The sequence below is a fragment of the Caenorhabditis remanei genome, chromosome IV (genome assembly GCF_010183535.1).
Source record: "Caenorhabditis remanei strain PX506 chromosome IV, whole genome shotgun sequence".
NCBI lineage: Eukaryota > Metazoa > Nematoda > Chromadorea > Rhabditida > Rhabditidae > Caenorhabditis > Caenorhabditis remanei.
The window spans coordinates 228,809-254,608 of record NC_071331.1 but is presented as its reverse complement, the minus strand read 5'-3'; the positions used below and the strand labels follow the sequence as shown (position 1 = coordinate 254,608).

General features: G+C 37.6%; 9 protein-coding genes across 9 annotated transcripts; 6 read left to right on the top strand and 3 right to left on the bottom strand.

Annotated features, from left to right (window-relative positions):
* Positions 1 to 1,433, bottom strand: GCK72_012012 (uncharacterized protein; the record flags this gene model as incomplete). The annotated part of the gene is made up of 5 exons (XM_003103463.2): positions 1 to 256; positions 704 to 861; positions 909 to 1,121; positions 1,171 to 1,346; positions 1,391 to 1,433. 5 exons carry the CDS (start codon positions 1,431 to 1,433, stop codon positions 1 to 3), a joined length of 846 nt encoding a protein of 281 aa, XP_003103511.2.
* A 488-nt stretch (positions 1,434 to 1,921) lies between these two features.
* Positions 1,922 to 2,689, top strand: GCK72_012011 (uncharacterized protein; the record flags this gene model as incomplete). Its single annotated transcript, XM_053728794.1, has 4 exons — positions 1,922 to 1,933; positions 1,982 to 2,185; positions 2,233 to 2,327; positions 2,443 to 2,689. The coding sequence occupies 4 exons, from the start codon at positions 1,922 to 1,924 to the stop codon at positions 2,687 to 2,689; spliced, it is 558 nt and encodes a 185-aa protein (XP_053583566.1).
* Positions 2,690 to 2,980: 291 nt separating this feature from the next.
* Positions 2,981 to 4,264, top strand: GCK72_012010 (uncharacterized protein; the record flags this gene model as incomplete). The annotated part of the gene is made up of 5 exons (XM_053728793.1): positions 2,981 to 3,020; positions 3,223 to 3,416; positions 3,567 to 3,770; positions 3,816 to 3,889; positions 4,024 to 4,264. 5 exons carry the CDS (start codon positions 2,981 to 2,983, stop codon positions 4,262 to 4,264), a joined length of 753 nt encoding a protein of 250 aa, XP_053583565.1.
* A 2,433-nt stretch (positions 4,265 to 6,697) lies between these two features.
* On the bottom strand, positions 6,698 to 7,577 carry GCK72_012009 (uncharacterized protein; the record flags this gene model as incomplete). Its single annotated transcript, XM_053728792.1, has 4 exons — positions 6,698 to 6,865; positions 6,910 to 7,113; positions 7,265 to 7,467; positions 7,538 to 7,577. 4 exons carry the CDS (start codon positions 7,575 to 7,577, stop codon positions 6,698 to 6,700), a joined length of 615 nt encoding a protein of 204 aa, XP_053583564.1.
* A 2,708-nt stretch (positions 7,578 to 10,285) lies between these two features.
* GCK72_012008 (uncharacterized protein) lies at positions 10,286 to 11,598 on the top strand (the record flags this gene model as incomplete). The annotated part of the gene is made up of 5 exons (XM_053728791.1): positions 10,286 to 10,408; positions 10,620 to 10,796; positions 10,841 to 10,933; positions 10,994 to 11,067; positions 11,307 to 11,598. The coding sequence occupies 5 exons, from the start codon at positions 10,286 to 10,288 to the stop codon at positions 11,596 to 11,598; spliced, it is 759 nt and encodes a 252-aa protein (XP_053583563.1).
* A 566-nt stretch (positions 11,599 to 12,164) lies between these two features.
* On the top strand, positions 12,165 to 14,562 carry GCK72_012007 (uncharacterized protein; the record flags this gene model as incomplete). Its single annotated transcript, XM_053728790.1, has 9 exons — positions 12,165 to 12,408; positions 12,477 to 12,532; positions 12,806 to 12,910; positions 13,091 to 13,208; positions 13,256 to 13,356; positions 13,405 to 14,046; positions 14,091 to 14,196; positions 14,240 to 14,370; positions 14,452 to 14,562. 9 exons carry the CDS (start codon positions 12,165 to 12,167, stop codon positions 14,560 to 14,562), a joined length of 1,614 nt encoding a protein of 537 aa, XP_053583562.1.
* A 585-nt stretch (positions 14,563 to 15,147) lies between these two features.
* GCK72_012006 (uncharacterized protein) lies at positions 15,148 to 17,756 on the top strand (the record flags this gene model as incomplete). Its single annotated transcript, XM_053728789.1, has 12 exons — positions 15,148 to 15,214; positions 15,259 to 15,339; positions 15,385 to 15,666; positions 15,714 to 15,769; positions 15,815 to 15,919; positions 15,966 to 16,086; positions 16,131 to 16,276; positions 16,322 to 17,059; positions 17,110 to 17,241; positions 17,329 to 17,434; positions 17,482 to 17,597; positions 17,649 to 17,756. The coding sequence occupies 12 exons, from the start codon at positions 15,148 to 15,150 to the stop codon at positions 17,754 to 17,756; spliced, it is 2,058 nt and encodes a 685-aa protein (XP_053583561.1).
* An 826-nt stretch (positions 17,757 to 18,582) lies between these two features.
* Positions 18,583 to 22,784, top strand: GCK72_012005 (uncharacterized protein; the record flags this gene model as incomplete). Its single annotated transcript, XM_053728788.1, has 9 exons — positions 18,583 to 18,597; positions 19,264 to 19,368; positions 19,417 to 19,537; positions 19,582 to 19,601; positions 19,746 to 19,997; positions 20,042 to 20,147; positions 20,191 to 20,321; positions 21,580 to 21,892; positions 22,618 to 22,784. 9 exons carry the CDS (start codon positions 18,583 to 18,585, stop codon positions 22,782 to 22,784), a joined length of 1,230 nt encoding a protein of 409 aa, XP_053583560.1.
* GCK72_012004 (uncharacterized protein) lies at positions 21,270 to 22,983 on the bottom strand (the record flags this gene model as incomplete). The annotated part of the gene is made up of 5 exons (XM_003103506.2): positions 21,270 to 21,410; positions 21,463 to 21,795; positions 22,255 to 22,596; positions 22,644 to 22,775; positions 22,933 to 22,983. 5 exons carry the CDS (start codon positions 22,981 to 22,983, stop codon positions 21,270 to 21,272), a joined length of 999 nt encoding a protein of 332 aa, XP_003103554.2.
* Between the last annotated feature and the right edge of the window lie 2,817 nt (positions 22,984 to 25,800).

Below are 25,800 nucleotides of genomic sequence, written 5' to 3'. Positions count from 1 at the left end.
TTATTTTCTGAGAATGAACACAATGATCAGAAGTACACAAATTAACATTGGACTGAAATTCAAACTAGATGAATCAATGAACTCTTGCATTTCTTCAGATTCTTTCATTTGCGCTTCAAAATCTGATCCAGTTGCCGGTGGAACACACAAATCTCCTTCCTCGATACTTCCATCAATATTTTCACTGAATTCACAGTTGGTTGGACATTGGGTGCAAGCAACTCCCTCTTCGTAAAGTGAACCGTTGTTTACTCCTCTGAAAACAAGTATTGTTATCTAGGTAAATGACATGAATAAGTTTAACAAGGGAAGTCTTTGGAGACTCGGCTTTCATACGATCTATAAATTTGTTTATAGGTACTATCGACTACGGGGAATTCATTTCTGTCATCAAAATCGGCTAAATGTATTGCGAGCCGAGTTATGAGCTCTCAAAGTTTTCATATGGTTAAACTTTTTCACTGGAATTCCAAGTTGGCCGCATACGCCACCGCACGGTTCCATATGTATTCTCCAGCGGTCCGCCTGTGCTCGTACGTTGGAACGTTTGAGCTCAAAACTCAAAATCGGTTAGCAGAGATATTTAGCAGGTTTTGATGACAGAAATGAACTCTACGTAGTCGAAAACACCTTTGACCAAATGTATAGATCGTTTGCAAGCCGCGTCTCCAAAGACTTCCATTGTAAAAATAAATAAACGAACGCTCTCATCATGCATAATGCGAAGTCATCGAAAGCGCATCCAATCTCATATCGATGTGCAAACAATGCTTCAGAAGGCCCAATGTCTTGTTTCTTGCCTATTGGAAACTTTGTCGGATATGTTAAAATTGCCCACACAATGAAAACGAGAGTTTCAAGCTGAAATTATGTGTTTCTCACGGTTATTATCCCCAACAACAACGTACCGCACTAGAAAATTTTTTCAGGGTATCTTCAATACTTCCAAAACTCAAACCTGGCACGCCTTTCTTCTCCACCAATTTTTTCACGGCTTGAACCAAATCATATTTCCAATAAAAACCAGAGTAGCCACCATCTTTGTGATTGCCGTAGAAATTAGAAGCAGGTAGAAGACGGATGCTCTTTTTTGCCACATCCTCCAACTCGGTACTCCATTTCTTTAAAAAATGGGTTTGAAAATGCTTTTTGATATCTTCAATAAGTTACCAGTCTAAACATGTTCGCCGCAGGACCCACTGGCGGAAGTTTAATCATTCCAAGTTCAAGGATTTTCAACTGGCGGAGGGCTCCAGAAGCGAGAATTGCTCGAGCTTCGTTCAAATTTCTCATGAAAAATCGGCCACGATGATTGATAGTCACGTTTTTTTCCTGGCCGATCGATTCTGAAATTGTTCTTTTCAGACCACGAACTACTGTGGAGACCTACCAATTATCCCAAAAACTGCGATGAGTATGAGAAGTTTCAACATTTTTGTTGAGTGGAAGGATTGATAATAATTTTTTATTTCGGAAGAGCGAAGAAAAGAAATAAAATGAAGGTCACGAAAAAACTCTTTTTTTCTGAGAAAAAAAAACAAAAACAGTAACGTGACATTGTTTTCGTGGCGCTTCAAATTCAAAAAAAAGATAAATATCAGTTTGAAAAAAAGTCACTTGCCAACCGACTGCACTTCCATTGAAGTCAAAGACAAAATGAAATGTCTACAGCTGATTTTGATCTTGTCGATACTTCTACACTTTGGAAACCCCGGTATGAAGGTCCATATAAATTTATTACTGATAGTTCAATTCAGATGGACCGAACTTTTTCAAGTTTCGTCAAACAACACTAGACAATTTCAATAATGCTCGGAGATTTATAGCCGGAGGAGATATCGGAAAATTAGTTGATCTAATCAAAACTTTAATACCATTATTCAAAAAAGTTAATACCGATTTTCTTGGTCCTGCTGCAAACATGTATCAATTGGTGAAACTATATAACTCAAGTCTTCAAATGAAATATTGAGATTTTCAGAAATGGAGTCGGCAACTAGAACAAGTTGCATTCGAATACTTGAAGGAATCTAAAAAAAGTAGTAATCCAATGGCTTCAATAGAGTACAAAGATCACATCGGATTTTATTGGTTGGGAAACGTGTTCAATATACTGAGCGATGTTGTTGGATTTGCAGTGCCGGAAGGCAAGTTGAAGGAAAAATTCAAGGACTTTCTAGAAGTTGTGGGTAACCCTAAGACACAATAAATTACTTCTGATTTATTTTTCAGGTGGAAGCAATCGTTATGTTTATTTGGCTTGCTCTCGCCGCTCCAAAGTCTATTCCAATCAAGGAAGGCGCAATGTTTGGTCCAGCAGAAGCCATGTTTGGCGAACGATACGAGATAGGCTGCTTCACTGAAATTTTATATTCAGTTTGCTTTTTGAAAAGGCTAGTTGAACTACATATGTATGCTTCTCAGTCTTCAGTTATTTTCCAGACTTCCTTATCGAGAGTCCATGTTCAAATCGGGAATACCATGTACTAGTTGCCCCACCCATTGTGAGTATTGGCAAGAGAGTGATGGGACAATTACTGAGGGAGAACTATGTGTGCCTCCGAAAGAAGAACAAGTTAATTTTGTTGCATCAAATATGACATTGACGGATACAGTAGCAACTGATTCCATCACTTTCGCTTTAATGATCCCATTCATTCTTATTCTTGCGTTCCACTCTTGGAAGTAGAATTTAATAACTGCTATAATAAAGATTTTGCTAAATGTAAAAGTTGTCTCAATTATTATCAGAGAAGGTACAGCTAGCAAAAAACTTGTTAGGCATGAAAAATAATTTTTGTTAACATCGCAAAAAGTATGTTCACCACATCCGGTATATTGTAGTTTTTCGATAGAATTCAAGGACCTACGAAAAGAATACGTGACCTTTTATGACCTTTGTTTAGCCTAATTGAAGGTGGAAAAAACAAAAGAATCAGTTCGAGAGATTTTCCGGTAGATCGATCAATTCGAGAGAGAAATGAAATGGCTATCGATATCGATTATTCTTCTCATACTCGGTAAGACAGCTTAGTATCTTATTATAGCTGTTTGTGAACACTCGCGGGGTCGCTTTAAAAGCTCTTCCACCGTAATTTTAAGCTGTGCAGAACTGAAAAAAATACTGTTTTTATAAGATCGACGGTAAATGAACTTCGCTCTGATACATTTCAAAGTCTATGTGTTCTATGGTTAGCTTTCATCCTCCAACATTTTTTTCAGTCCAAGTGTCCGGCCCTGCTAAGATGAATCCATTCAATTTTCGAAAGAAAATGCTGGATCAATTCAATGGTGCTCGGCGTATTCTGGCTTCTGGGGACGTTTCCAAGCTTGCAGAGGTCCTGGCGTTGATTCCCCATTTGAAGAAACTCTTTAAAGAGGACGTTTTTGGGCCAGCGGCGGATATGTACAAAATGGTGAGCAATAAGAACAAAAATTAATTATTTTATCAACGACAAAATTGTATCTGTTTCAAACCGAGTTTTTCGAAAGTAAGAATGGATTATTCATGTTTTTAAAGCCTAAGTTATTCCATTTTCTAGTGCTACTCGTTTTCCAATTTTAAGGTTTGGAATCGACAACTAGAACAAGCTGCTTGGGAATACATGAAAGAAGGTGGACCGGATTTGAAAAAATTTGGTGGAACTCTTCATCACAAAGATTATATCGGTTTTCATTGGATGGGAGATATTTGGAAATTGGTCGAACTTGCATTCAGTGGAGTACCGATACAAGCGATCAAAGAAAAACTGCAATACTGGCTAGAATTGGTGAATCAAAATCAACGAAGTTGAACAAACATACAATATTTTTAGATTGAGAAGGTGGTAATTCTACTTTGGATGGGATTATCTATTCCACTGACGTACCCAATAGAGAAAGGAAAAGAGTTTGGAGCTGGTGAAGCTGTTTTCGCAAATCGATTTGAAATCGGTTGTTTTTCTACACTTTTGCTTTCGATTTGTTTTGTCAAAAAGTTGGAGTTTCTTGTGTTTTGTTGTTCATATAATTGTGTTATTTCAGACTTCCATATCAAACCCGAATGTTCACACCAGGAGCAGCCTGCTCGAAATGTGAAACAAGCTGTGAACTTATAAAAAACGAAGAAGGAGTAGATGAAATCGGAGAGTTGTGTGTTCCCCCAACAGGGTTTTATGCTCAACAGCAAGAAGAAATGAAAGCATTGGAAACCAGTTTCTCTTCTAGCGCTCCCATAATTTTGGTGATTGTGCTTGTCATTTTATTTGTTCTTCGTAGGCAATAGAGGGAATAATAATGATAATAATAATAAAAGTAAATTTAATGTGTTCTAAGATAATAGTTTCAAGTTTATAAGAAAAGGAATATGAAATCAAAATCTACAACAGTTCTATTCTTATCAGTTTACAAGACGTTTTCGGCAAATAGGAATGTAGGAGTATTTCCTCTACAAAACATTATCTTCTACGACGATTTCAGATATATTCATTCTTATTACAACCGTTCTAATCAGGAAGATGCAAAAATGCTCATTGGTTGATATCACTCGTTTCAACTCGATTAACTAGTTGAATAACAATTTACTGTCACAGGCCCTGTCGACAGGTAAAGTGCGCTTCAACCGTATGCGGATGGACCAGGTTTCTGGTCCGTAACTGATCCGTTACGGCTATTTTCACGACTGGCCAGTCGCGTACGGTCCGTTTCCGAAAATCGCGAACGGATAGAATACGGCTCTGTACTTTTGCGCAGAAACGCAATTGTCTCGCACGCGGATGGTATACGGATTCGCGTACGGATCCGTTACCGATGGCTGAGGTCTGAGGGACTAAAGACTGCACCCTCTTCCATCTATGTTTTTCTTGCTGAATTATTTATTTTTCTTGTTTGTTTTCTAATTTTGAGCTTTTTTCATTCGCGACAGTTCAAAATCTTGCTTTAAAAAATTTTACTCGCATGAGGATTGCATCGGAAGCCGTCGATACATTTGACTTTCCATGAAATTATCCTAAATTTATTACTTTTCAGAAAATGATTAACGGCGACAGAAGGAAAATATGGGCGTTCGGGCCTCCGCCAGCAGCATAAAACGACTATCAATGGAAGTAAGTATCGCCAATACAAAAGAATACAAATTTTTTCAAATTTTTTCAGAATTTCGGCAGTTAACGAGGGAAATGGTGCAGAGTTCGAATGGAACAATACGGTGAAAGGAGCTACAAAATTGTACCGTACTCTCAATATTCCGATTTCAGGGGTACAAGAACGGTCAAATCAGAAGTCATCCGTCGTCTCCGTCCCTGATTCGAACCTATTTTTGTGAACCTAATATCCCAATTTTATGTGATTATTATGTATTTATTTGTGTATTAATTATGTATTTATGTATTAAATGTTATCTTTTTCAGAATAAACAAAATAAAACATCCATTTTGTATAGTTTGACTGGAAAAACCGGGGTTTTGTAGTAAATGAGAACAAAAATAGAAGGGAGGAAGCGCTCGCCGTTACATTCAAACCGTTCGCGATCCGATCCGTTACTGATCGCATACGGACCCACATATGATTCCTATGCGGACCGCGCGCGACTTGCGGTGCATCCGTAACGGGTCGTTCGCGACTCACCTGTGTCTCTTCTCTTTTTTCCTCGCGTTCTCTTTCGACTGAGATAACATATTGCTCTCGGCTCTGCGGGGCATAAACAACCACGCGGCCGGCCGAGAGTCCCTTCCCTCGTTACATTTAGTTTGATACTTCATTGGTTGGGGAAAAGGACTGCAGGTCCTTCTCGTCCTTCTTCTTCCTATACCGGATAATAAAATATTGCAATCTATATCTGAATGTACCTAAAACAGATAGAAATGATAAAAGTACAGAGCTCCTTTTACACTACATTTTGGAAAAAACTTGCATTCATCGATTAAATTGTGATCATTGATGGTTTTCATTGCATGTAGCCCAAGAGATGCGTTCAAAGCATGTGAAATTTGGTAACAGTTTGAATTAAAAACTTTTGTACTGGCATTTTTGTGTTGCCTCTCACTATTACTAAAATATAATCATGTACATTCGAAGAACACAACATCAAAATAAGAACCTTTTTTCTACCTTCCTATCATCAATTTTTTTTTCATTGAGTGCGATTGCAAGTATTGTTAAAATTGTTCTACATAGGCATTCAAAACATCCCCGTTGCGCATTGGCAACGCTGTATGCGATACCCGTGGTAGTTTTCGAAATTCCTGGACCATTTATTTAAAACATGAATATTTATTTCCACCCTGGTGTCACCGATTTTTGACAAACTCTTTCTTACAACCTTTCGTGCGAAAACATCAACCCTATGGCCCGATGAAGGAGCAAGATCTCCAAATTTCTTATATTACTTTGTTTATTATTGTTATTGAATAATTACATTGAACCATTACAAGTAGAAATGCATCAGTCCGATAGTGCTACTGATTAAAAAAATCTTGAAGTTGTTACTAGTTTCTGATACGGTCAAGCTTTCTTTTTTGACCTCCAACGATGTTGTTGAGTTTGAGTCCTCTAGAGGGGCTTCACACAAATCGCCCTCTGTTATTATTCCATTATTATCTTCCGCAAATTCACAGTGGGTAGTGCAGTTAGAGCAAGGAATTCCAGGTTGGTACAGATATCCTCCATTTCGAGATCTGTGGGAAGTTGCTTTGAATAAGCGAATTAAGAAAACAGTTCCTTACGGTTCCATGAAGCATACAGCATAAGTAAGTTTTGCGTAGCATCCGATTTCATATCTGTGAGCGAAGAGTACTTCGGTGGCACCCAAATTTACTCCGATAGGATTTAGTGGCTGTTCACCAGGATAGTTGACCATCAGAAGTAGAGCAGTGAGAAATTTGTCGAGCTGAATCAGTTACTAAAATATGGTAAGTTTTAGAACAAGCTTACGATATTGAGAACAGGCTTCAATATGAGTTCAACCGCTTGGACAGGAATGCCTTTGACAATAGTTTTGATCAATTCCATTAAGAGGCCTTTCCATTGAAATCCGGCGAATCCTTTGTGAGAGACCGAGTTGAACGGTTCGATATCTAGCAAATGTCTACCCTTCCCGTATTCATATGCCACATGTTCGAGTTTTGGACTCCATCTCTGTAAGTATGATGCAAAAATACAATATGTCGTAAGTAACTCGATGTGTTTTATTACAGCCCGTTGAGAAGTAATTTTAATTGCTAGATGAGTAAGTATGTACGAACTTTTTTATTTTAGATCCTAGTAACACTCCATTAGTAGTTCTCACCAATTTATGCATATTAGCAGCAGGACCAAATTCGGGAACTTTGAGATTGACATTAACTCCAGTTATATCAATAAGCTTTTTCCCGATTCCGTTTATTACATCAATGAGGGTCTTCAAAGATCCGGATGCCAACAATCGCCTCGCACCATTGAAAGTGTTCAAAGTATCAGACTTATATTTGAAGAGACCTTTGGCATCGATGCCTGTAACATCATGAGCTCAGTTAGTAACATCATGAGAACAGTGCGGCATCTGTGCTTGTACAAAACTTACCGATAGCAATTACTAGGAGTAAAAGCCAAAAACACTTCATCCCGTAGGTTGGTATATTTTGGAATGTTGAAAGCCGGATTTAAATTCTCGATCGATAAAAAAAGTCGGAAACAGGGTTATTTCAGGTTCAACACGTCTCGTTTTTTTTTCATTTATTGATGAATCGCTTTGTATTTTTTTCGTGACCGCTATTTTTTTTCCGTGTTGCCATATTTTTGAAATAAATGAAAATTAATATAAAAAATCAGTACTTGTTTCAGTCAGAGACAATCTTTCCTCGACAAAATGGGAGCTGTGGTCATCATCGTTTTTATTATATTATGTTGTAAGTCCTATCTAATACAGTCAATAATTACAGGCGAAATCTTTACATTAAGCCTGCGCGTAGACTAGAAGACGTTTAGATGAGAATAACAGCACAAACGTACAGTACACATACGTCATAAATTCGAGTTATTTCCAAAAAACACGCCTATCGCTTAAAAGTTTATTTGTATAATTCTGCCCTTGTCGTGATTAGATGGGTTGAATTGTCAGGAAAAATTTTGGATGAAAACCGCAAAAGAGGCTCCCACTATAGTTTAGAAAATGAAATCTGTTTGTGAGACGATTCCGCATGGACCGTGTTTCCACGTGAATTTCTTCTCTTTTTTCAGGGATCATTTGTGTAAAATGGATTGAACGGCTTTTTTTTTTCATTCTAATCTAGTGCAGAATAGTTTTAGCTTCTATTAACCGAGCATTTAAATTACAACCGCCCCCACCTCAAATAAGAGAGTATCGGCGAGAGACGCAGAGTTTTTTCTGGCGCGAAACAGATTTTCACAATTTTTGATTTATTTTCACAAGTTTTTATAATTTTCTTTGCCAAGTTCCGAGAGAAAATTATGAAAAATAGATAAAAAATGTTGAAAATCTGTTTCGCGGCACAACAAAACTCTGCGTCTCTCGCCGATACTCTCTCGTTTGCGGTGGGGCACAGTAAGAAAGGGTGGGCTGCTAATATAAACAGGTAACTTCTGGCAAAAACCTCCTATCAATTGGTTAAAGCTTAAAGAAAAGTGGGCTGATAAATTCAAAGATAAAGTTAGTTCTCCTCCAGCACTACTTATACTCGCTCAATCTCTAAAACTTTTCTCCTTTTCTAAGTCATTAAAAAGTAAAAAAGGTTCGGCTTCTTTTTAACGAACTCCTTAGTTTGCTGCTTGTTCTTGCTCAAAAATCCTAGGAAGCATGTCCACACTAGTTTTCAAGCGTCTCTCTTGGATATTTTTAATTTTTTCGCACAAAAATGTCACTGTAGTTTACACTTTTATCTTGTTTTCTGATTCTCTTTTACATTTTCTATGAAGAAATTTTATTCTTAACATTCATTCTCAAAAAAAAACTTCCGAGAAATTTTTGGAAAAACTTTTCCCCGACATTTCCGAAATTTTATAGATTTTCATGATGATGAAAAAGGAATTTGTGCAGAATCAAACTAAATTGCTGCAAAACCAACGTAAACGGTGCCAAAACGTCACACCTGAGTCAAAATTTACAAAATGTTTAGTTTTTACTACATTTTTGACCATGAAAAATTTGAAAACTGGGTTTCCGAAATTTCCGGAATTCCGAATTTTTTAGTTCCGCACATCCATGTGACAGCCCTCCCAAAGATTCAGGTGATCAACGTTGTGTCCCACCATTCACCGTCTTCATTGAATACTTTTAAAAAAAGTTGATATTGAAAAACCAGTTTCACTGGAAAAGCGCCGAAGCCAATTGAAACCCCTGAGAAATGCTTTCAAAGCAGTAAAAATCAACATTAAAACGTTTTTTTTTTCTCAACGTTCATAATTCTTGTTTTTCAGCCACTAAATGTGCAACAGCGGGGGATCTGAATGAGTACTTAGGAAAAGTGAATACGACTCAACCTCTGTTTTCAATGTCAGATGCGGATCTTGCAATGCTTGATGAGTTGAACACAATGCGTGGCCTTATCGCTGACGGCTTTTTCGACGACATATTCAGGAATATAGCTCAGTTAATGTTTAAAGGTGTCACCATGCTGTTGAGAGCGGGCGAGCAGCTCTTTGTAAAGGGATTGGAAGCTCTTGCAGGCTGGGGAATGGAAACATACGCTGCTGGAAAAAAAGTTTTTGAATGGGGAGGTAAGTTTGGTTTTCAAAAGTGCCTCAACCAGTTGGTATGTATCTCCTAATAGATTTCTATCACAATATTTTTAGAATACTGTCTTCAAAATTTTCTTTTCTTTTTGTCGAATTAGCGTACCACTAAGGTCAGAAACCGGCAATAAAAAGCCACCACCAGAACATTTTAAAACAAATAACTGCAATTTTTTGGGAACAAATATTGTTTTCAAGAACAATTTTTCAGCTAAACTTGTGAACAGCGGAGCAGCAATGAATGGTGAGCTTTTTGTGCCTGACAGAACATTTTTTACAGCTGTGTTTCATTTTCAGAAATCTCGAAAGGATACAACAGTGAGTCAATCTATCTTTCACTCTTCGAATAGAAACAACTATTGGTAAACTTGGTTGACCACATAATCACAGTGAAAGACAAACGAAATAATGCCAGCTAGACGCCACCCAGCTAAAAATAGACGAAGTTTTTAAGGAGATTTTTTCAGCGTTTAAAAAGGCCGGAGACAGCTTTGTTAATGTCCTGGGGGCTGGTTTGTTCATCGTTTTAGAAAACACGAACAGAAAAATTTTAGGTTTAAAACCTAAATTACCAACACCTATGATGGGAAGAAGAAAACGATTTCTGGATGCCATGCCTCTGGTCAATCTTGCTAAGGGTTTTATTGATGCTATTAAGAAGCCAGAAAATGTGTTTGGAAAAGCAAGCAATATGAACATGCTGGTGAGTAACGCTTCCACGTGCTTCCATTTTATGAACCAACCCACTTCAAGTTCAAGCACGCATCAAATCTGTTAAGTCTTTTGATAATAATGAAAAGTCATTGAATTATTGGGAATCGGATATATGTTTTACTTTTATATGTTTCGCCTGTCTATCGACCATCAATAAAAACAAATTAGTCTGCTCCAGCTATCAAAATGACTAATTTCAGACTTGGAATCGTAGATTATCACAATTAGCTATGACTGAGAAGGCGAATATTGAAAAGAATGACATAAAAAGAATAGAATATAAAGGGAAAATATATAGAATTAACAAGTATGGAACACTTGCCACTTACTTCATCAGCCATGCATTGGGCGGATTCATTGCGGACATGTTTCAAGCTGTTAGTTATAGATTATAATATGCACACTACTTTAACACTTCCAGATAAGAGTTGGATATCTGGCATGCAAGTTGTGGTTTTCAAAAGTCAAGATTCCTTCTCCCCATGAGAATACAACTATTGGTGACACGCACGAGGTAACGCGCTAACGATGCTAATAAGCACACACATGCGTATCAACTAAAGTATATTTTTAGATGCTTTTTGCTGATCGTACGGAAGTCGGATGTTTTTTCACTTGGCCAGACACGATTTGCATCATTGGACCTTTGTGAGTTTCTTAGAACTTTTAACGTCATTATGAATAACGGTAGGAAAACCCGCGTTTCACGAAATTGTGACCCTTTGCAATGAAATAATTCTTTGATGATTGCCAAAATTTAGAAGGGCTCCTATAGAAAGTAAACTTTTTTTTCAAAAATCCAAAAATACAGACAACGATTATTATGTATCCCAAAATGTGTTTAAAAACAAGAAAACAGATGAATGAAGCCACATAAAAATGTTCAGAAATGCCACTATTGGATATTTATACGAAAAAGGAGACACTTGCTCTGCCTGTAAATACGGATGTACTAATAATTTATGCAATCCATCTCCTGATTATTTCTATGCAATGCGTGAGAAATACCAGAAACATCTCAACCCGAAAATCGAAAAGTTTGAAGTAGTGGAAGGTTTCGATGGACAACCACCTGTCTTGGGAAAGAATTTCATGATTGATTCTGCCAACTACTCGAATATTCTTATGATCTCAATCCTCATGGTTTCCTTGTTTCTTCTTCTCCGTAATAAGTTTTAATCATCATTTCATAATACATAGAGAGAACTGATATAATGAAAACTGGTAAAAATAATAAATAAGAATAATATTTAAGTTTTGAATAAAGTGTTTAAAAAATGAAGCATCACTATAGATTGAGTTCAACAAATGGATGTCACCACAACAATCGAGATTTTCTTGAATAAAACATATCTAGAACACCGAAAAACCATAAATTCGGTCAACTTTGGTCAGTTGATCCTTCGGTACTTAGCCATGATTTATGCGCAGTTTACCTTTTACTTCATAAAAATGAGAGGAGATTATGTTTGGTCTATCGCTCTACGTAGTTTTGCATTTGGTACTTTGACACAAAAAATGAAAAATTCGTTGATTTACTTCCTTTTTCTATACTATTCGTTAAGTTTCGTTTTAGGTGGAAAAGAAAAAATTGGTGAGACAACGACGTAGTTTTTATGCTTAATTGATGATTTTTTGAAGACCATCTTGGCGCACGTCAACAATTATTCTCAAATTTTGTGTCCAAAAACAGAGAGTTATTGAAAAAAGGAGATGGATCTGACGAACGATATCTATTCAAATTCATGAATCAAAACTCTCTGATACCACCGGAAACTTCGAAACCTTCTGGACTTCAGGATGTCTCTCAAAATGGTCCCGTAATTCTATCAGATGCGATTGGAACTGCAAAATGTGCATCCGGATGGATTAGATGGGAAGGAAATGGATGTTGCTATAAAGAGATGGGATCTCCAATGCTTTCTTGGTACGCTTCGGAGGATTGGTGTTGGAGTCAAAGGGCAGGCGCGCATTTGACGTCGATTCATAGTCAGGCGGAAGCAGTTTGGTTGAACTGTGAGTTTTTTTGAACCATCATTCTATTATCTTAATTTCAGATCAGTACAAACTTTGGTGGTCAAAAATGGACGATTGGATTGGGTTGAGAAGAAATGTGAGTTTTCCCCATACTCCAGAATCTAGCGCTCGAAACGGGGCGTCCCTCTTTTTTGCGGGAATTTTGGAAAATTGTCAGTTTTTGTCGGAGAATTGTGAAACTTTCACAGAATCTGAAAACATAGCTGGGGACGCGATTCCTAAAGTTTCAAAAATATACGTTCATTTTCAACCGTTTTATGACAATCCGGAACGCGCGGGACGGGGACGCGAGACGTTCCAACTCGTCCCATTTCGAGCGCTAACAGAATCCAAAAGAAACGTTTTCCAGTGTGACAATACAGACTGGGAATGGACAGACGGAACACCTGTGGATTTCCTTTGGTGGCAACCGGGATACCCGATTTATGGAGGAATTGAGGACAGTTGTACTGCGGTGAGTATATTAATGAATGCCAGATTGGAATTATTATCGAAATAAAAAAGTTCCGACATTTTTTCCTCGTCGGTGTTTGCGGACTCAAGCCAAAATTATCAAATTTTGGCTTGAGTCCGCAAACACCGAGGGGGAAAAAATGTCGGAACTTTTTTGTTGCGACAATAACAACAGTTTTAGTTATGGGATTCATCAGTTTTACGTGGAATGTATGGATTCCTTCCTGGACAATTCGACGATGGAAGATCGTGTACTGGAAGTGTAGCATGGGCTGTGTGCAAGTACGATCCAAATACATGTAAGATAATTCAAATATAACAAAAAAGAATTTCACTCAAATTTTAGCAATTATCGGACAAAAGTATGTCAAAAGCGTTTGTACTACTACTTCAACTACAACCACCACATCAACAACGACAACGACAACTCCCACGACAACAACAACGGTTTGTTAAATAAACACAGGCCACATCACTATTATTTAGACGTTTTAGACGCCAACAACTACGACAACCACCCCCACAACAACAACAACGACTCCAACAACGACTACTACAACACCTACAACTACTACCGTAACCACTACAACAGAAACCACTACAACTCCAACAACAACAACCACAACGCCCACCACAACAACAACACCAACTACAACCACAGAGACGACTACTACCACAACTCCGACTACAACAACAACAACACCAACAACTACAACTACAACTCCAACTACAACGACTACAACTCCTACAACCACTACCACAACTCCGACCACAACAACAACAACACCAACAACTGCAACTACTACAACACCTACTACAACCACTGAGACAACTACTACCACAACGCCCACCACAACAACTACACCAACAACTACAACTACAACTCCAACTACAACTACCACAATTCCGACCACAACAACCACAACACCAACAACTACAACTACTACCACAACAACTACATCAACAACTACAACAACAACTCCAACTACAACTGCTACAACATCAACTACAACCACTACAACTCCTACCACAACAACTAAAGCAACAACAACAACAACTGTTGCTCCAAGTGGACCAGTAGACTGCTCACCGAAATGTGATTCATTTTGGATTAGTTATAAGGGAGGGTGTTATGGGGTGAGATTGTAATTGTCTTCTTTTTCAAAAACCCAATATTTCAGATAGTCCAAGGAACTTCAGATTTCAGTACCGCAGAGCTTGGATGCCAAGCATTTGGGGGAGAGATGGCAGTGATAACAGATGCTGATATGAATGAGGCTATGAGATGTTAGTTAGAGAAATTGATCTCCGTCATAGATAATGTTTTCAGTGGCATTTAGTACTAACAACGACAGTACGATAGCTCATCAAGCATGGGTTGGAGCATCTTCATATTCCAACTGGGCTCCTGGAAAACCAAATAAAGCACAAGGAACCCAATATTCAGAGTATTGTAATGTGGTGAGTATCAGAGAATTCGATTTGAAAAGTTGAAGTATTCAAAGATCAAACTAGACTTAATATCGGATGTTCTGTTTTCAGTTTGCTCTATCTGTTGTGAACAATGGTTTGGATTTTGGATTCTCTCGCGGAGTTTGGACAGATTATCCGTGTTCATTGACACAGGAGTTTGTGCTCTGTAAACAAAGTTAATGAATTTTTAACTGCATTATTAACATTTCTAGCATTTCCAGTTCATAAACAAGTTCGAAACGTTTGAAAAGACAAAATGTTTAGAAAGTTGTCTTTAGATTAAAGTATACGCAACTGGTTCTGGAGAAGAATCTGGATTTTGTAATGTGGAACTACTGTCGGAAGTCTCCAAATATTCAGAATAGTTTTCAGATGAGTCTATCCCTACTCATGTTCAGTGAGATTTTTCATAGATCTAACAATAAAGATGAATAAAAATGAATGAATCTGTTTGTTTTCCGACAAAAACAACTATTTTTTTTAATTCTGACTTTTGATCGAATCAGTTCATGCATTTTAGTTTATAAGATTCTCAAAACTACCCAAAATCTTTAAATTAAAACAACATAAAGTGAAACTTTGATTTCGGAAACACTTATAGCCAAAATATGTAACCTGAAGTATCTCGCATCTGTACCGATGGAAAGGATTATGACAGATTGAAGTTCAATTCGCCTGCATTATTTCTTTCCTTTTTTCAATTTTTGGTTTCGTTACATTGAAATCGCACGTTCAGAAATGCATTTGTTATTAAATTTATCAAATATGGCTACTCTGTTCGTTTTTGTTGTATTCTTCTCAATAATGGAAAACGTAAATGCAAAAGCGATTGGTTTGTAACAAAAATCTCGAAATCATTTCTATTCTTGCTTTCAGATAACCTAGAAGCCCGGAAGGAGTTGGCAGGGAACTTTTTGAAAGATAATCAAAATTTGTACAGAGGAGCTGAAGATGAAAGTGAGTTAAACTATTGGTTTTTCCCAGCTGAACCTATTTTTGCAGGATGGATGTTCAAGTTTCTCAACCAAAATTCATTGATTCCCCCCGAAACGAAATCTTCATCACTCTCGGATTCCTCGTCAGCCAACCTTGTTGTTTTATCTGATGCCGTTGGAACAGCTGCTTGTGCATCCGGATGGAAAAGATATACTGTAAATGGGATGTGTTACAAAGAGTCTACAGCTAGTATGAGTTGGTATGCCGCGGAGGATTGGTGTTGGAGTCAGAGGGCTGGTGCGCATTTGGCGTCGATCCATACTCAAGCAGAGGCGCAGTGGTTAAATTGTATGTGAACTTTACTGTTTGGAATGGCTCAGACAAAATAATTTAAGCACAATACAAACTATGGTATGCACCAATGGATGACTGGATTGGTTTGAAAAAAGAGGTGAGCTAGATATAAAAATATTCAGAAAAGGAACTATTTTTTTAGTGTGATATGACAGCTTACTACTGGACAGACGGTACTCCGGTCGATTTTCAGTGGTGGCAGCCTGGATATCCTCAAGCGCAATATGCTGAACAAAGTTGTACTACAGTGAGTTATTTGATAAATATTTTTTTTTAAACAAAATTGTTCTCAGATTTGGAATACCGCCTTGTTGTTTCTGGTATCTGGATATACTCCAGGACAGTTTGATGACATGAAAGAGTGTGGAATGGCGACTGGTTCATATGCACTTTGCAAGTATGACCCCAATACATGTAAGTAATTAGCGAAAATTATATATTTTAAAAAATATGTTTAGCCATTGTGGGAACTAAGTACACACCCAAAGTTTGCACAAGTACTACAAGTACTACATCGACTACAACAACAACTACTCCGACAACAACTACGAAGACTACAACAACGCCTACCACTACTACGACAACACCCACGACAACAACAACGGTTCGTCAAATAAAAACAGGCCAAATCACTATTAACAATGTTTAGACGCCAACAACTACGACAACCACCCCCACAACAACAACAACGACTCCAACAACGACTACTACAACACCTACAACTACTACCGTAACCACTACAACAGAAACCACTACAACTCCAACTACAACTACCACAACTCCTACAACTACTACTGAGACGACTACGACAACGACACCTACAACGACTACAACTCCAACTACAACGACTACAACACCTACAACTACGACAACGACTCCGACCACAACAACAACAACACCAACAACTACAACTACAACTCCAACTACAACCACTACAACTCCGACCACAACAACGACAACACCAACAACTACAACTACAACTCCAACTACAACGACTACATCAACAACCACAACACCTACAACTACGACAACGACCCCTACGACCACAACAACAACTCCCACGACGACTACAACAGAAACCACTACAACTACTACAACTCCAACCACAACAACAACAACACCTACCACAACTACTGAGACTACTACGGCAACGACGACGACACCTACAACAACTACGACAACTCCAACCACAACAACAACATCACCTACAACGACTACCACAACTCCGACCACAACTACTGTAACCACTACAACAACGACTCCCTCCACAACTCCAACGACTACAACCACAACACCTACCACAACTACGACAACTCCAACCACGACAACTACAACACCAACAACTACAACAACAACCACCACAACACCTACCACAACAACAACCAAGGTTAGAACAGAAACAAGCAAAAAAACTTGTTACCCCTAGTAAAATTCCAGCTCACGACCACTACAACAGTTTCAACTACTACTTCGAAAACAACTTCCAAAGCAACAACTCCTTTTGACACGTCTAAATGCGCCAACAATTGTCCAACTGGATGGGTGTCTTACAATGGTCTTTGTTATGCTGTAAGCTTTCTAAAAAAGAGTTTTTTCCGAAATGGGTAGATCTCAATGGTTATTACAAATAGTTTAAATCTGAATTGTGCTTTTCAGAAAATCAAAGGACCCGCTAAATCCTCCGACTTCAATACAGAGTGTGTGCGGTTAGGAGGTCAAATGGCGGAGGTTTCTGGAAGTGGTGTCAACGAGGCACTAAGATGTATAAGTTCTATAGATTTAATGTTTTGCTAAGTTTGATTTTTACAGTAGCCTTCAGCACTAACACAGCTAGTACCACTCTTGAAGAAGCATGGATGAATCCATCAGGCGGATTCACAAATATGGCACCTGGTTATTCCGCTGCGACTGGATCGTGTTATACGGTAACTTTTGAATAATTTTTATGGTGATCTGATAAAAATTTGAAATTGCAGATAGTTCTGAGTCAATCTGACAATGGAGTGTATACACAACGCGGATTGTGGAGGACTCAACTTTGTACCAGTTTGAAAGAATTCGGAATCTGTCAAAAAGCTTCATAAATCATGTTGTTAACTACTGAACTATAATTTGATAAATAAATTCATATTTTCCATTTCATTTTTATGTGGAATCTTACGAATTGAAAAAAATTATCGGGAAGAACATTTTTTCTACTTACCTGATTAATTGAGTATCAAAGAAAGGGTCTGATGATAGAATAATAATATTATCACGGGGTCTGACGGTGAGTACTGAAAGTTAACGCCGTTCGCTGAGATCAGCAAAAACTTTAGCGCGAAATTCAAAATAAAATTTTATTAAAACTGATCTTGAAAAGACACACGACGGTCGAAAAACTGCCCAAAAATGAGGGAAAACTGGCATAAATCGGCTCAAAAAGTGTCGATTAAGCTGTGTATCGAAATGTCACAGTAAAAGGTCGAATTGAAAATATATCATTTTGAATATGCCGCCAATGTCTAGCTCGAATTTCGCGTCTAAATTGTGAAAACCAAGTAGATCAAAAATTGAATTCTACTGCCGGGCGACAAACCTGTGAAGAGTAAATATAGTGGTTACTGTGGCTTCAAAAATCTTTTAAAACCAAAGATTTCGAACAAATTTACAAATCATAGAAAAATTGTGTACTCTAACGTACTTCCTGTTTGCAAACGGATAATCACAGATTGATCATTCACATGTTTCATTCAGAATATTAACGGGAGGTCCTCTACAGTGTCCATTCTGTAGTTTTAAAAATGAGTGGGTTGGTGGAGATTTTCTGTATACTTTGGTTGGTTAATGGTTTGTCTTCTTTGTCGGAAAAAACAGGACGAAAAGCTGTTTTATCTAAATTTCTTAAAGATAATCAGAAGGAACTGCGAGATGCAAAAGATGACGGTGAGCTAACTTTTTTTAAATCTGTTATATTGTAATACCAGTAATAGAGGCGCACCTAGCAGTGTCTGTTCGCAGCGGTATATCTCGGTTTCCAAAAGAAATTTCAAAAAGCAGCTAACTTCACAGAATATAGCTTAATATTCATAGCACATTTCTTCAGTTGAAACAATTTCCATATCTTTAAATGCAGCCGCAATAGGATGCTCCAAACTTTTACAATCGGGCGCGCCTCTATTACAGGGATTTTTCATTTGCAGAAGTTATAAACAATGCTCTCAAATCGCAATTCATTGGTTCCTCCCAACTGTCATCTGACTTGTCTTATGCATACCTTGTAGTCTTATCTGATTCTGTCGGTACGGCTGCATGTGCTTCGGGATGGACTAGATATTCTGGAACAGGAATGTGCTACAAACTATCAGAATATGATATGAGTTGGTATAAATCAGAAGAGTATTGTTGGAATCAAAGAGCAGGTGCTCATTTGGCATCAATTCACAGTGAAGCGGAAAGCAGATGGTTAAATGGTAATGGTTGATGTCTCATTACATTACAGACCATTTTTTCAGCGCAATTCCGAGATAAATATGGACAGATGGATGCATGGATTGGATTGAGAAGAGATGTGAGACATTACTTTATTCATAAATTGTTATATATTTTCAGTGTGACAATGTGACTTATGTGTGGACTGATAAATCACCAACAGATTTCTTGTGGTGGCAACCCGAGTATCCAAGATCAGAGTTCGCTGAGTTCAGTTGTGTAACGGTGAGTCAAATTATGGTTGAATAACTCAGACACAAGTATAGATTATAGCTATGGGAACAATCATTCCTACTGGACGTTGATGGCTACGTTCCTGGACAGTATGATGATATGAAAGAGTGCTCCAGTTCAGGAGGATCTGTGGCTCTTTGTAAATATGATCCCAATACATGTAAGTAGAGATTTCTATTCTGATAAGCAAGATGAAGTTTTCAGCCATAATTGGTGAAAAATATGTGAAGAAAACATGTAGCCTCCTCCCGGAGACAACATCCACTACCACTTCCACTACTTCAACCACAACTACCACAACAACTACGACTACACCAACTACAACTGCAAGTTTTTATAGGCTTCTGAAAATTTGAACTTTCCTACAGACCACAACTCCAACAACGAGTACTACCGCACCTACTACAACCACCGTAACCACTACAACTCCCACCACAACAACTACAACTCCAACTACAACTACTACAACTACACCAACAACAACGACTCCAACAACGACTACAACAATTCCTACCACAACAACAAAAGCAACAACAACAACCGCTGCTCCAAGTGGCCCTGTAGACTGTTCTCCAAAATGTGATCCATTTTGGATTAGTTATAAGGGAGGGTGTTATGGGGTGAGATTGTAATTGTCTTCTTTTTTGAATAACCAAAATTTTAGTTAGTTCAAGGAACATCAGATTTCAGTACCGCAGAGCTGGGATGCCAAGCATTTGGGGGAGAGATGGCAGTGATAACAGATGCTGATATGAATGAGGCTATGAGATGTTAGTTAGAGATATTGATCTCCGTCATAGATAATATTTGCAGTGGCATTCAGTACTAACAACGACAGTACGATAGCTCATCAAGCATGGGTTGGAGCATCTTCATATTCCAACTGGGCTCCTGGAAAACCAAATAAAGCACAAGGAACCCAATATTCAGAGTATTGTAATGTGGTGAGTGAGGATTCGATTTGAAAAGTTGAAGTAGAAATTAATCAAGCTAGACTCAAATAAAACAAAAAAAGAGTTTTGTAGTTTGAACGACATATTGAATATTTACTGATTTTTATGTTTTCAGTTTGCTCTATCTGTTGTAAACAATGGTTTGGATTTTGGATTTTCTCGTGGAGTTTGGACAGATTACCCTTGCGCATTAACACAAGAGTTTGTACTTTGTAAACAAAATTGATAGTGGAAAATTCGAATGAATATTTTTTAATCATCTTCAATAGACTGTCCAAGTGAAAAGGCTACGATGAGTATGTAACCAGCAAGAAGAATCGTGAACGATAAAGTTACTAAAACAAGATAGTTGTAAAGGAGAAGCAAAACACCAGGTATTTCGAGATAGAAAACATTGTAGAATGTTCTGAAAAAATGATAAATAGCTCCAAATATTCTCCGATTTCTACTTACAGTAGCCAGGTGATAGCCATCAGTAGGATTACAATGGGCAAGCAGTGCAATCTGTCCTTCTTGTACTCGAAATACGATAACGTTCCAATGAAAATGAGAAGAGAACTAGTGAATAATGTTAGGAAGTCATTTTGAAAAAATGATGAAATAAGGAAGAATGTATTGAAGGTAGTTAACGTGTAGAAGACTATCGTGGAATTATCTGAAATTTGAATGCGGATAATAAATAATCTAACCCAGAATAAGAAAAATACACTTACCTGAATTATAACTATTCATTGTAAAATTGAAATATGTTTCACAATAGTTGTTGCTAAAAAAGAAAAATTCTTATCAGTGCGATGCAAATGAAGAGAGAAAGGTCGCGACAGCACACTCTAAACCTTTCACATGTTGTGTTCGGAAAACCAAATCATAAATCACATTTATTATACCCGTCACAAATATATGCATCACTTTTTATTAGTTATCAAGTTAGGAGAGAGTTCAGTGTTCTCCTTCGAGCAAATGTTCAAACCATCCCAATCCAAATATCAGCGCGAATCCAACAATGAATCCTGCGATTTGAAGAATACTCGTCACCATCCAATGATCAGCCATCAGAGCGTCATGTTTTAAATGTGACAGCTGAAAAGCAGAGAATTGATCTTTCTTGGATCAAAAAAAGTGTCCGACTAACCATATCGACCCAAGCGACATACAAAAACATTCCAGCTGTAATAGCCAATAGAATAGTCTCAATTTCCTCATCTTTTCCCAGTGAAATCGCGATGAACAACCCAATATATGCGGTCAGAGCAGATATCAAGTTAAGAATAAGAGCAGTGACCATCGAAAGTCCCGAATCAATCAACACAGCGAGATCTCCGATTTCATGAGGAAGTTCGTGGCAGACTACGGCGATTGTTGTTATGAAGCCAAGCTTCAGAGAGACCATGAACGATGCACCGATTGCTATTCCATCAACCAGATTGTGGAGTCCGTCGCCAAAAAGAATGATGAGAGCTCGCGGCTTAAAACAATGGAGTTTTTAGATAGTTTTTACAGTACTGACCACTTGCAGTTTTTGTTGAAAATTGTCAAGTTTTTGAATGTGACACGATATCACTGTTAGTCTCACAATATCTATTGTTTATGGAGTGTATAGATCACAAGTAGTGCTTCATTTTTGTAGTTGACAACTTTTTTGGACGGGCACATCCTAAGAAGTTACGTCAATGTAAAAAACTCAAAAATCTCCCCTTATAGCATTGAAATTGCGATAAATTTTTTTGTTGATTGATAACTTCTTAGGATGTGCCCGTACAAAAAAGTTGTCAACTACAAAAATGAAGCTCTACTTGTGATCTATACACTACATAAACAATTGATATTGTGATACAATCAGGGGGATCGTCTCACGCTCAAAATGTTGAACATTTTCAACTAAAAACTGCAAACGTTTTCACTTTTAACTTTTCGAAAAACTCACTTTCAGTCCACAAATCTCTCCAGCGTCATCATCATCCTCTCTTAAACTAATCAACTCGTGTCCTCCCTGCTCTCTGGGTTTCTCCAATTCCACACTATTTCTTCTCTTCTCTTTCGTGTCTCCTCCGTTATTATTATCCTCAACTACGCTCGAATTCGATAACGACGATTTGACTTCAGAAGACGGCGAGTTTGCAACAAACGATTTGGTTGACGGGGCACAATAGTGGAGATGAGTTTTCCGGTAGAGCATGAAGAATTCGACAAAGTACAGGAAGTAGATAGATAGTACAATGACAGAGAGACGGAGTAGATTTCGACGGGATGATGTGACTGTGTACCACTGAAATTATAAGGTTTTCAGGGGTATCGCTCAATAGTGAAACTCACAAACACTTCATTATCATCGTCTGCATCATGATCATGATGATGATGACTATGACCATGTGTCACATTTTCATGGGAAGAGTTATCGTGGTGTTCATGAGCATGTCCATGGCTATGACTATGAACTCCAAGAACCTGAAATGATTTTGAGGGGCCGAACAAAAACCTCCCGAATTTGAACTGTCCTGATCAAAATTGGTACGAACCAGAACTGACAAAGATATAAGGTTTTGATTGAGGCAGTTTTCAGCAGGGTAGTTTTTAGAAGGTAATTAAAATGAAAAGAATTTACCTGTGGAATAATGTGAAGTATCGCATCAGAACTGAGTGTAGATATAGCCATTGCTAGAAAAAAATGGAGCCACCTGAAATATCAACGGACATGTTCAAATTATCACAGATAAAATCACCAACCTATTCTTTGAATCCTTTGTCATCAACGGTCCCAAACATGCTCCTCCTAACGAGAGTAGAGAAACTACCGTAACAGAAATAACTCCATATAGAATGACATAAAATGTTTCAGGTGAATCAGAAGACATTTTCAATTAGTTTCTTAGTAATATCTGTAAAAAAGAGAAATTTTAGTGAAATGGAAAACCTGTATTTCAAAAAAGAAGACAAATTTAGAATAGGACTGTCCTAAAATTGTACTTTATCAACTACATTTCGAGTGTAAACTTGGAGAGAATGGCAAATTGAAAAACGGAAGTCGAATGGACTGTTCTCCTTCTCTTCAAATAAAAGTGGACAGTATACCAAGACGCAGATGTCCAAAGGAAATATAACGAAAGCTAAAGAAGGAGAAAGAGATGGAGACGGAAAAGAAGCAGAATGGATATCAAATATCAGAGGAGAAGGAAAGGCGAAGAAATCGGACTTTATCCGGTTTTCGAAGGGAAACTTGGATATTGGCAGCGCATGATTTTTGATGGGAAAAAAGGAACGGATTTTGCCGTTTTTCTAGGTATTCTCTAATTTTTTCGGATATTTCTTCAAGTGGTACTCGAAATAAGAGTAATGAAAACAACTTGTTGAAACAGTGCTCTTCAAAAAACTGTTGTTTTTCGAAAATATTTTCAAAAATCGAACTGTAATTGACATCTTACTATCCTAAACTTGTTTCCTGCTATAAACTCACCGAAATTACGTTTGTAACTGCACAAGAAATCAGAGAAACGATCACCAAGTCAAATAAAAAAAAAGAGAAATGAAGAAGGAAGCGTCCATTAAAAGGGAAATATTGGGGAGAACACAAGAAAGGGAGTGAGTCACGTTTGTAATAAAAACATTGACAAGAGAATGGTTTCATTTGAATATGGATCTGTCATGAATGGGTCTAGACGGGTATTGTATGCAATTGTCAATTCGTAGTTTCGAAAAATTTTTCATGGAGCAGTTACGGTATGTTTGAGAAATTAAATTAAATGTTTTATTCGAAAAAATCCACCAAATCATCCAAAAAGGTTTTATGTAGAACAATATAATATTCGCTGTTGCTGAAATATCTTATTTTTCTTTATTCTTTTTACTCCAGATTAAACCTTTTTAACACTTGGTGCAAAAACAAACATCTAATAAAAATTCATAGTTCTGCAGCTCAATTGAACTCACCACACGTTGGTATATCATCCCAAACACGAATAAGCCCCGTTTCTTGTTCTGGGTGTTTCAGAAACCGTCTTTTTATTTCACGTACGGAATTACAACTTTCAGAAGATTTTGATATCGAATCAGGGCTGGGCAAATTATTTGACCAAGTTTTCAGCTCACCGGGTCCGCACAACCTTGTTCCTTGAATTTGGTCACCCAGGATAAGAATTAGTAATTTAAAACAGCCGAGAAAGTTTTCAATAGATTGGTCAACTTTCACCAAAGATTTCAAACATTCAAAACAAGAATTCAAATAATTTGCCCAGCCCTGATCTGAACAGTTGCATTCCTCCAGTGAGAACACATGCCACATGTATCTGAAATTTGAGAATTGTACTCAAATGAGATGTTTAGACAGTGACACCTGGTATACGCAGTTGAAGGTACTAGGAAATCTGTTTAAAAAGTTGTAGACCTACAAATTTCGTATTTTGAGAGTAGATCAAAAATTTTCTTGGAGCTCTTTTCTGAAGACTGTGCTCTTAGATGTAAACAAGGGTTGTGACACATCACCGTCTTACCTTATCAGTATTTCATCTGTTACTGTATTTGTGGTGTGAATCAACTAAATGAAAAAAAGCTTTACTAGTGTACCGTACCCCAGTCTACGTAGAAGAACTGCAAAGAAATTTTTGATCTACTCACATGAAACAAAAATTTTGAGAAAACTGCAGGTCTACAACTTTATTATTTTAATTTTTAGCGTAGAGCTCTTACTATTAGTCAGGAATAAGACAATTTTAGTTTTAGAACTATTCTGAGTGCATTATCCACATATTCAATGCAAAAATCGTGGTTTCAGATATTATTTCAGGTTGAAATGACAATTTTTCAGCTTCAATTTCGTGAATTTCTATCAAATGTTTGAATTCTCAATGAGAATTCTCAATGGAATTTCTCAACTGTATTAAAGAAATTACAGCTCAAAACATGCTCCAGAATTTTTTACACATTTCTAATAAACGGATGTCTAATTTTTCTCATTAGTTTTTGAGAAATCGATCAAAGTTTACACATTGCAGTTCTCAAACATTCTAGGCTACAACCCAGGTTATCTTTGAGTTTCCTCTGTTGGCTGAACCCTTGTAATGATCATTTGATCTTTCCACTGCTGCCCAATCAACAACACAGACCAAACTAAACAAAATCTTTCGAAATGTTCGTGATTGTTACGTATATTGTTAGTTTCCCATAGTTCTACGCAGTACCATCCTCATCCCTTTTCGTAACAACTCCAATTCTTCCAAAACTTTTCATGACGCCCCATCATTCGATGACGCGTGCTTCAAAAGTAGTTCATCTATCTTCCATCTTCCATCATTTCTCAAAGTAACCGATACTCTTCTCGATCGACGCCTCCACTTCCCCTAATTATTTCGTCACCATTTCGGGACCCTCTTGAAAACGGGCGGTCCGATGGAAATGTGATAGGTGGGCGTGTCCCCAGCTGCCCCGAGATATATCTTTTGGTGGTGCCGGAAAGATTTCATCCATTCTCACTTTCAAG